General features: G+C 36.9%; 1 protein-coding gene across 1 annotated transcript in view; it reads right to left on the reverse strand.

Moving 5' to 3' along the window:
* Nucleotides 1–3,881, reverse strand: part of LOC135198052 (histone H3.v1-like) — a 19,074-nt gene extending 15,193 nt beyond the window's left edge. The window contains exons 1-2 of the mRNA XM_064225446.1: nt 3,673–3,881; nt 3,340–3,511 (exon numbers count right to left, since the gene is read on the reverse strand). Coding sequence (XP_064081516.1) covers nt 3,340–3,511; nt 3,673–3,881 — 381 coding nt within the window. The remainder of the gene's footprint in view (nt 1–3,339; nt 3,512–3,672) is intronic.
* Nucleotides 3,882–11,226: the final 7,345 nt, after the last annotated feature.

Raw genomic sequence — 11,226 nt, forward strand, 5'->3', positions numbered from 1 at the left:
TCCGAAGAGCTTTTTATATAACTTCGTTTGCGCTGTAAAGAAAGCTTAGCGGTATTCAGCGATCAATATTCCCATTTTGAGAGCTGGCGTCTTGTGGTTCCTGGAGCGCTATCGAGATTAGTTGGCAACTTGAGTTTTAGTGGTTGGCAACTGAGTTTTAGAGATTGCACAAAAGTTAGTATTGCCCAACATAGTTTTAGTGGTTGCAGCATTAAGGTTTTTTTTAGTTGATTGCAACATAAGGTTTTAGTGCATGCAACATAAAGTTTAGTGGCTGCAACTCAAATTTTAGTGGTTGCAACTTAAGTTTTAGTGGTGTGGCGTATTTGGCGGAATTGAAATTGGTAAAGGATTTATAAAATTTATTACAGTATTATCAGCAACTAAGCACTCTGACGAGGTTATCTGTCAGTAATTATTACATGGAATATCTTTAATTTTATTGAGATTATTAGGCGAACATGCAAGTCTTACTGGAATAACTGACCTTATGCCGTGCAGATCTATGTTATTATTATTATTATTATTATTATTATTATTATTATTATTATTATTATTATTATTATTATTATTATTATTATTATTATTATTTTATTTATTTATTTTTTTTTTTTTGCTCTATCACAGTCCTCCAATTCGACTGGGTGGTATTTATAGTGTGGGGTTCCGGGTTGCATCCTGCCTCCTTAGGAGTCCATCACTTTTCTTACTATGTGTGCCGTTTCTAGGATCACACTCTTCTGCATGAGTCCTGGAGCTTCTTCAGCGTCTAGTTTTTCTAGATTCCTTTGGGATCGTGCCTAGTACTCCTATGATTATGGGTACGATTTCCACTGGCATATCCCATATCCTTCTTATTTCTATTATTTTCAGATCGTGATACATAATTCGCATTTTTTTTCCCTCTCTTTTCTCTGTTCAAACTCTGGTGTTCCCATGGTATTGCGAACAATCAAATGAGTGACTACTTTCTTCTTGGACTTTGTCAATGGCAAAAAAACAAAAACGTCACGTCTGGTTCTGTTTTTGCACCGTATCCCCCATCCCTAATCCGTTCCTGATACCAATAGTCCCAGAGGATCTTTGCCTGATCGTTTTCTATCACCTTTCCCTCAGGTTGGTGCTCTACCACTTATTACTGCAAGGTAGCTGATGTTTCTTTCACAGGCTCCAGTGGAGGGCTTTTGCCACTGAAATCATGCCTCTTTTTGTACTGGTTTTCTGTGCACAAGTGCCGGGCATTCACTTGATATGTGGTTTTATGGGTTTCATTTTTCGTATTGCACTTCCTACCAATATGGGAAAAGAGATGTTATTCCGTTCTATCGTTCTTTGAACATATCTGGTTCTTAGGGTCCTGATCTTGTGCCGCTGTTATCATCCCTTCAGTTTCCTTCTTTAGCTCTCCCCTCTGTAGCCATTGCCATAAGTCATCGCTGGCTAGTTCTTTAGTCTGTCCCATGTATTGTCCGTGCATTGGTTGTTGTGCCAGTCCTCTGTTCTGTCTGTCATTCTCCTGTCTCTGTATATTTCTGGGTCTTTCGTCTACTTTTATTAGTCCTTCTTTCCCAAAACACTCTTTAGCCACTCGTCTTCACTGGTTTTCAGATATTGCCCCAGTGCTCTGTTCTCGATGTTGACACAGTCCTCTATACTTAGTATCCTCTCCCTCCTTCCTTTCGTGTTATGTATAGTCTGTCCCGTATTTGCTCTTGGGTGTAGTGCTTTGTGTATTGTCATATGTTTCCTGGTTTTCTGATCTATGCTGCGAAGTTCTGCCTTCGTCTATTCCACTATTCCTGTGCTGTATCTGATCACTGGCACTGCCCATGTGTTTATGGCTTTTATCATATTTCCGGCGTTGAGTTTTGACTTGAGTATCGCCTTGAGTCTCTGCATATATTTTTTCCTGATCGTGTCCTTCATCTCTTGATGTTTTATATCCCCTCCTTCCATTATTCCCTAGGTATTTGTATCCTGTCTCATCTATGTGTTTGATGTTGCTCCCATCTGGTAGCTTTAGCCCTTCAGTTCTCGTTACTTTGCCTTTTTGATGTAGACTAAGGCGCATTTTTCTATTCCAAAACTCCATCCTGATGTCCCCCAGATAACAATCCTTACAGTCTGGATTAGGGTATCTATTTCCTTTGATGCTCTTACCATACAGCTTGATGTCGTCCATGAACATCAGATGGTTGATTCTGTTTCTTCTTTTCTTGAGTTGGTACCCGGCATCCATCTTCTGTAGTACTTTTGTCATGGGAATCATGGCTACTACGAAGAGTAGTGGGGACAGTGAGTCACCCTGGAAGATCACTCTCCTGATATTAACCTCTGTTAGTCTTATTCCAGAGCTTGTAAGTATTGTATTCCAGTTGCGCATTGTATTTTTGAGGAAGCTGATGGTGTTTTCCTCTGCCCCATATATTTTCAGGCATTCTATTAGCCATGTGGGTGGTGTCATGTCGAAGGCTTTCTTATAGTCTATCCATGCCATGCTTAGGTTGGTTTTCCTTCTCCTACTGTCCTTCATTACCATTTTGTCTATCATGAGCTGGTATTTTGTGCCCCTACACTTCCTTCTGCAGCCTTTTTGTTAGTGGGGATGGATGTGTTTGCTCCTCTAGGTAGTTGTATAGCCTTTCACTGATGATACCTGTTAGTAACTTCCACATTATTGGTAGGCAGGTGATAGGCCTGTAGTTACTGGCTATATTTCCCTTGCTCTTGTCTTTTTGTACTAAGGATGTTCTTCCTGTGGTCATCCATTTGGGTGCATGGTGATTTGAGATACAATGCTGGAGTTGTTCTGCTATTCTTGGGTGTAGGGCCCTGAAGTTTTTGAGCCAGTATCCATGAACTTCATGGGACCTGGGGCTTTCCAGTTTGGCATTTTCTTTAGTTATTGTCTGACTGTGTCTGTCGTGATCTCTGTGAATCTTTGTTTTATTCTCCCTGTTTCTTCTTCCTTGACTTCCTGGAGCCATGTTGCATGTTTGTTGTGTGATACCGGATTGCTCCATATGTTTTCCCAGAGTCTCTTACTTGGTTCGGCTTCAGGAATTTCTTGGTGGTTGTTCTTCCCCTCTTAGTTGGGTGTATAGTCTTTTCTGGTTGGTTCCGAATAGATTTGTTCTGTTTGGTATCCCTTATTCCTGTTCATGTACCATTGGATCTTATGTGCTTTGGCCTTAAGCCTCTGTTTTACATCTTCTATTGTGTTGTTTAGTCCCTCTCTTTGTACTTTGTATTTCTCGTTGAGTTCCTCCCTGTTTTCTTGCTTCTTAGCCCTTTTTTTCTGCCATCGCTTTTCAGTTTACTCAAGTCAGATCTCATCACCATGATTTGCTTTTCCAGGCGCCTTTTCCAAGGAGGTTGCCTTGTTCTTTTGGTTTCTGTTATTGGTTGGTTGTGGGACGGTGGTGGTTGGTTGGTGTTTGAATCCCCATACAGTTCTGCTACTAATCTTGCTCCCTGCATAGTAGTCAAGGTTATTTGTTTCTGGTGATAACTGGTTGGTGGTTGTATTTAGGCTCATTATTTTCATTGACCTCACCTTGGTTTTCCTCCCTTAATTTCTTGGTTGTTGTAGGGGCTTTCATGGAGGGGATCTTTGTTGCTCTTTCTCGTATCTGGCTCCATTCCATTTGGTTCTAATCTTTATTTTCTTACCCATTCCGTCCTCTCTGTTTACTTCGTCGGTAGTTTCGCCTCGTGATGTCGTTGTTCTTTGATACTTCATCCTCCCTGTTCCCGTCCTTTCTGTGGCATCTGTCTCTCAGTTCTTCTTCGTTGTAATTCGTTGTCGTTGTGACATTCGCCCTTTCCAGTTCTTTCTTCTCTTCTGGTTGGGGAGAGCCAGTTCTTTTTCTTCTTTTCATTGTTCCTTCTTTACTTTGGCTGACCAGCCTCTGGCTCTGCTTGGGGAGGGGTGTTTTAGTTTTCCTTCTCATTCCAGATGGTTGATCAATCTTCTTCTATATTCCTCTCTCCGTCGGGTTGCTTTCTGTGGTAGCATCTCCATATTTGCCTTCATTTCTTCTTTTTCTTCTTGTCCATTTCTTCCTTTTTGCTTATGTACGCTCCAATATCAGGCTGTTGATTGCTGTCGTGTGTTTGGTGGGATCAGTTGCCTCGGATTCGAACGACCTCCAAGTACCTGACGCCGTCTTCCCCTTCAAATTGGGTTTGAATAACCTGGTTGCCCGGACCGAGGCCTCCTCCCTGTTTGCCCACGAGGTTCCATCTTTACGTCGTTGTCGTTTTATTCCTTCATTTCTCTCCAATCATTGCTGAGTTTTGGCCCTATTTCAAACCCATCAGGGATACGGTTACTCATTTACAGCTGAGGGTTAGACTGAGGGAAATTATGGTTAAAGATCCCTTTCCCAAAAAGGATCAACCGGCCGAGGAGAGCAGTCACCCATCCAACGGACTGACCAAGCCCCAATGTTGCCTTAACTTGACCTTAAGTCTATTGACGACCTAAAATAATAAAATGAATTAATAATAATAATAATAAAATAATAATAATTAATTAATAATTATTAAATTCATTATTATTATTATTATTCATTATTATTATATTATTATTCAGAAAATTGACTCTATTTTAATGCCCCATTCACATTGAATCGAAGTTCCTTAGGGGCGGGGCCGTTGAAAATTGTCTTCGAAATCTTCAACTGCTTTCAGTCAGCAGCTGCAAAATGTTTCCCTCCGTGCCCATTTTTTTAATTTACCTTAAACGTTATTTTTTAATAAAGAAAATTAATTTTCCTTGGTATGATTTCAAGAAGAGAGAAGAGAGAGAGAGAGAGAGAGAGAGAGAGAGAGAGAAGAGCAGGAGAAGAGAATAAATTTACAGTACCTTCGATACTAACTCTTAAAGTTCTGTGGAGACTTTGAGGCTGTTCGTGATTATGTAAATTATGTGAAACTTCATTCCTCACAAAATAACCATTCATCTTCCTCGCCATGGTTCACCAACTTTCAAACTTTGCCTAAATATGTTTTTTAGAAAACAAAAATTTTATGGCAATATACAAAAAACTACAGAGGCTGTAGGGCTGCGAATATTGGTATGATGTTAATCATCCACCCTTCAATCCATCAAACATACCCAGAATTGGCCCGCAGTTTCACCAGCTTCAGATATTTTTTATTTAGTTTAAGGTTAATAAATTGTTAAGCTATTGGATTCCGTTGCATCTGGCAGAGCCCTTTCCGGAGGTTGTAGGACGCCACCCTCACTCTACCGCATCTGGGAAGCAACTGAAGCGCTAACCGGTCTCAAATGATGGTTTTTAGTACAAGCATTGCAGGTTGTACACGGAGACTCGATTCCGACAGAGAAATAAAACTTCGGGCTTCATGGTCCACTAACCAATATCAAATTTTTCATATTGTCTATTTAGAAATCGCAACAGTTTGCTATCTTTATTTACTTTGAAATTCTTCCACTATTTCAAGGGCCATTTCATTGCAGATTTTTTTTTCGTCCAGTCGTAACCGCAAAGATATGGTCCTCTTCTATTTAGCCAGAGCAAATAACTAAACCAGTAGAAGTATTGACCGCTTACCGCCCATCAAATTCCGGCTTGCTTGCAATAATATTTTCTTCTGGCTGGGAGCTTATTTACCAATTACTGATTCTTTGATCGTATTTTCAAAGATCAAGTGCTTCCGCCGAAGTTAAATTAAACTAAAATAAAAACCAATTTCAGCTCAGAAGGCTTCAAGCTGGCACTCCGGAGCATTAAACTTTATTTGATTAATCTAGTTTATTTAGTTACTATGTTAATTTCAATCTTGGTTTCTAGCAGTAACAGATCTCTTCTTTCTGTATAATCCGGTTTATCTTCTTGTAACCTTTCAATTTTCAAATGTAACAGCATCTTCTTTTGAGATACTGTTTGAATTTCAAGTTTTAGGGCCTTTGTTCCATACGAATAGGGGTATTCATCTTCTGAATAATAAATAATCAATAACATAATAATAAATATAAATTAATAATTTAAATAATAATAATTAATAATAATAAATAGAAGGAAGCGCCTAGAAAATTCTTTGGAACCCGAATCTTTCATTTAACAAATTGCCCAGGAAAATAACAATAATAATAATAATAATAATAATAATTAATAATAAGTAATGAATAATAATAATTATGCAGGAAAAGTAGGTAAACATTCTCTTGCCGTTGAAAATTTCATATATGATAAAGCGCCTCAAGGATCAATTCTCAGATCTCACTCTTCCCAGATTCTGGAAAATTTCCAGCGTTCAACCGTTCTAGATTTCGAAAGAAAAATTTCCGCCGACGATCGGTTTTCCCTTGGAATCTTTTACATCAAATTATGTAAACTGGCCAAGTAAGTCATGCCCACGGAACTCTTACTATTTTCCTTTTTTACTATTTTTTTATGATTCACTATCCAATTTCCACAGAACTCGGCAAACTGGAATTCCATCTCCTTTCGGATAGATTTTCAGAGCTGGAATGTATGGCGATATGTAGCTGGTTAGGTATAATTTAAAATAGACGGGGAAGTTCTTTTAAGATATTTTCTTTAGGTTAACTCAGGATAAAACCTGTTCGGCGGAAACCATTTTCTTTAGTTATTGGAGGATGAACATTAAACTATTTTCTCTTTTTTTGGCTGTTAGGATGAAGCCTTTTGAATATATTATTTAGTTACTAGGTTGGTTAAAACCTTTAGAAAATTATTCTCTTGGTTTTTTATTATTGAAGGATGTGAAACCTTGAAGATTCATTTAAATATTTTCTTTGTTTTATTAGGAATGAAAATCTTGAAAAATTTTTTCTTGAGTTATTAGGATGAAAGCCGTGAAATATTTTCGTGATTACTTATTAGGATGAAAGCCCTTTAAAAATGATTTAGCTATTAAAATGAAGCCTTTTAAACCTTGAAAATTTTATTTTCTTTTTTTTAGGGAGAAAACTTTCAAATTCAAAGTTTTCTTGAAGTTAGATTGGAAAAACACAACAAATATTTTCTTTTTTAAGGACGAATCGAAATTTTTGAAATTTTTGAAAAAATATCTATTTAGTACTGATAAGGCAATGAAGCCGTTAGAATATTTTCTTCAGTTATTTAGGACGAAGCTTTTAAAGTATATTATTGTTTAGTTACTTGGGCCGAAACCTTTAAAATTTTACTTTCTTAGTTATGTTAGGATGAACCTTGAAAATCTGTTTTCTTTAGCTATTTAAGGATGAAATCCTTTTAATTTAATTTTTTTAGTCACTGATGATGGAAACCCTTTAAATATTTTTCTTTAAGTATTATTAGGAGAAAACCTTTAGTACTTATTTTTTTAGTTAAGTAGGATGAAACCTTAAAATACTTTTTTCCCGGGTTCGGTTGTTAGGACGCAATGTTTCTGGGCGTAATCAAAAGGTGGTTGACAGATAGCTATGAAAAATTGACAGGGATACTATAGAGACGTAAAACTATATACATTTTCTGTAGGCATTAAGATAAAACGTTCAAATATTTTCTTTAGTTGTTAGCATGTATGTTCTGGTGGGTTTCATCTAAAGAGGTTTGTAGATGACAGTTAAAAAGGAACAGGGATGATAATAGAGACGCAATCTCTCGGGTTGCAGGATTGTAAACATTTCTCCAGAGGGCATTTGAAGAAGTAACCTGCACAATTTTTGCTTTTCCAAGAAGTGAGTTTGTATATATACATATATATGTATATATACAAATATATATACATATATATGTATATATATACATATATACATATATATGTATATATGTATATATACATTTATATACATATATATATATATATATATATATATATATATATATATATATTCATATATATAATGTTATATATACGAGTATAACATATATACACATATTATGGACATTCCGAAATATATAGTGTTATCTTACATATAATTAAGGTATCAATATTTTTATCCGGTATAAGATTCATTTCCGCATTGCACCAGCATGCACGCTTCATGCAGAGACTGATGATTGACTATCTAGCTTTGAAACGTCCAACGCCAGCAAACTACAAACCACAAACATCAAACAACGTCCTATAATAAAAGCAAGGACGCATTTGCCTTTGCCAAAGAAAATAGATACGTATATTTCACACATACTGCACGCGTCAGTTGGCTGCAATAAAAGGGATTTTTATTTCTTATCCGTCGATATTTTCATCTTTTAGAGTTTGTTTACATTGTGCTTTTAAGTTTTCTGTAAAGGAAAACTATTGAGGTGGTTATATGTCCGTCCGTCCGTCCGTACTTTTTATGTCCGCCCTCAGATCTTAAAAACTACTGATGCTAGAGGGCTGTGAATTGATGTGTTGATCCTCCACCTTCCAATCATCAAACATGACAAATTGGAGCCTTCTAGCGTCAGTAGTTTTGATTTTGTCTAAGATTAAAGTTAGCCTTGATCCTGCGTCTGGCACAGCTATAGGTGCCAATAACACAGGTTAGCACCGAGCCGTAGCTGAAAGTTTCAAGGGCCGCTGCTGGGTTTCATTGGCCCTGGCTGAGAGTTTCCTACAGCATTATATACGCTGTACAGAAAACGCGATGGCGCCGAGGAAACTTGTTTTTTTATGTATTTTTTCCGCTTTCAAAAGGCAATATTCGCTCCGGTTAGGAATAGACTTCCGGTTTAGGTGTACGAGTTCATGATAAAATTATTGATAGTAGTCGTCTCTCTCTCTCTCTCTCTCTCTCTCTCTCTCTCTCTCTCACACGCCACACAAACACGCGCTATTTTGTGATTCTTTAGTAGTCGTCTCTCTCTCTCTCTTCTCTCTCTCTCTCTCTCTCTCTCTCTCTCTCTTGTTATTTTTTCATTCTCATGTGCATTTTGTCTCTCATATGTCCTTTTTGTTTTTTTATTCCCTTTTACTTATGGGTTTTGTCTCTCTCTCTCTCTCTCTCTCTCTCTCTCTCTCTCTCTCTCTCTCTCTTGTTCAGTCTTATTCCTACAGAAGATGAACCTAATTCACACGGAACAAGCCAGCAGGTGGCATTGACTTGAAGTTCAAACTTCCAAAGAATATGGCGTTCTTTTGAAAGACGCGAAGGAATGTAATAGGAAGTACAGAGAGAAGAGATCAGTTATTACAAAAGAAAAAAAACCAATTAGCAAATTGCTAAATAAATAGATAAAAATGCAAGCAAGTTATTAACATACAATAGGGATATTTTGAGAGTAATTTGCTCTATTTCATTCGCTTCAGAGATATCCCACAAAGATTAATTTTCAACCTTCAGACTTGCAGCCCCGTAGGGTGGTATGCCGTCAGTGCAGCTAATGCGGTGCACTGTAGGCATTACTTAGGTTCTTTGCATCCCCTTTCGTTCCTCTTACTGTACCTCCTTTCATATTCTCCTTCTTTCATCTTTCTTTCCACCCTCTCCTAAAAATTGTCACTGCTTTAAAGTTTTTCCTCCTGTTACACCTTCAAATCTTTTTACTGTCAATTTCCGTTTCAGCGTTGATTGACCTCATAGGTTCCAGTGCTTGACCTTTGGCCTAAATCCTATAGATTTATTTCAGTTCAATTCAGACTTGCAGTGACCTGGAGTGATAAAGAAAGCTTTCGCCGTTGAAACGAAAGTGATTCGAGAAGTGGAAACCTTCCAGTTCCATTGTGTGATGAAAAGTCATAAATAAGCAGCTACGCTTCTAATCTGCGAAGAGGTTAAACTAAGAGGCCGGAATTGCCGAAGAGCTTTTTATATAACTTCGTTTGCGCTGTAAAGGAGAGCTTAGCGGTATTCAGCGATCAATATTCCCATTTTGAGAGCTGGCGACTTGTGGTTCCTGGAGCGCTATCGAGATTAGTTGGCAACTTGATTTTTAGTGGTTGCAACTTGAGTTTTAGTGGTTGCAACTTGAGTTTTAGTGGTTGCAACTTGAGTTTTAGTGGTTGCAGCATAAGTTTTAGTGGTTGCAACATAAGTTTTAGTGGTTGCAACATAAAGTTTAGTGGTTGCAACTCAAGTTTTAGTGGTTGCAACATAAATTTTAGTGGTTGCAACTTAAGTTTTAGTGGTGTGGCGTATTTGGCGGAATTGAAATTGGTAAAGGATTTATAAAATTTATTACAGTATTATCAGCAACTAAGCACTCTGACGAGGTTATCTGTCAGTAATTATTACTTGGAATATCTTTAATTTTACTGAGATTATTAGGCGAACATGCAAGTCTTACTGGAGCAACTAGCATTATGCCGTGTAGATCTATGTTATTATTATTATTATTATTATTATTATTATTATTATTATTATTATTATTATTATTATTATTATTATTATTATTATTAATAGCTTAAAAGCGCAATTATATCATGCGACTTTGTATCATTATTATTATTATTATTATTATTATTATTATTATTATTATATTATATTATTATTATTATTATTATAATCTTAAAAATGCAATTATACTATGCTGTTTTGTATTATTATTATTATTATTATTATTATTATTATTATTATTATTATTATTATTATTAATTATTATTATTATTATTATTGATTTTTTTTTATATTCTTACAATTCCCATAGCCCCCTACACTGTTCCCCAACGAATCCGTCGACAGTAAAGAAATTCTATGATAACCGCATCAATATATCCCTTTGTGTCAAGATCTGCGGACTAAACAAAAAGGAATGTTTTGAATATCGTGCGGAGTACCGAAGGTTATTTAAGAAGATCGAAGACTTACTAAGGTTCATCTCCTTAATTTGTTTTGTCCTCAACAGCAAGAAAAGTAAGACGAGATACAAAATAAAACTTTTTACCTGAAAAAAAAAAAACGAATTAAACGCAACTCCTAAGACATTTACAATTGATTCTCCGTAGGGGATGAGTACCATCAGTGCACCTCACGCGGCGCACTGTAGTCCTTTTGCGGCGTCCCATAGGTCCCTACCTGCAACCCCTTTCATTCCTTTTGTTGTATCTCCGTTCATATTTTCTTTCCACACTGAGCTAATAGTAATTGTTCCATAATGCAGCTGCTTTGAGGTTTTCCTCCCCGTCACACCTTTCGAACCTTTTTACTCTCAAATTTCCTTTCAGCGTTGAATGACCTCACAGGTTCGGCGCTTGGCCTTGGGCCTAAATTATACATTCCCGTACGATTTATACATACACACACACACATACACACACACACACACACACACACACACA

The sequence above is a fragment of the Macrobrachium nipponense genome, chromosome 23, assembly GCF_015104395.2.
Source record: "Macrobrachium nipponense isolate FS-2020 chromosome 23, ASM1510439v2, whole genome shotgun sequence".
In the NCBI taxonomy this organism is placed as follows: domain Eukaryota; kingdom Metazoa; phylum Arthropoda; class Malacostraca; order Decapoda; family Palaemonidae; genus Macrobrachium; species Macrobrachium nipponense.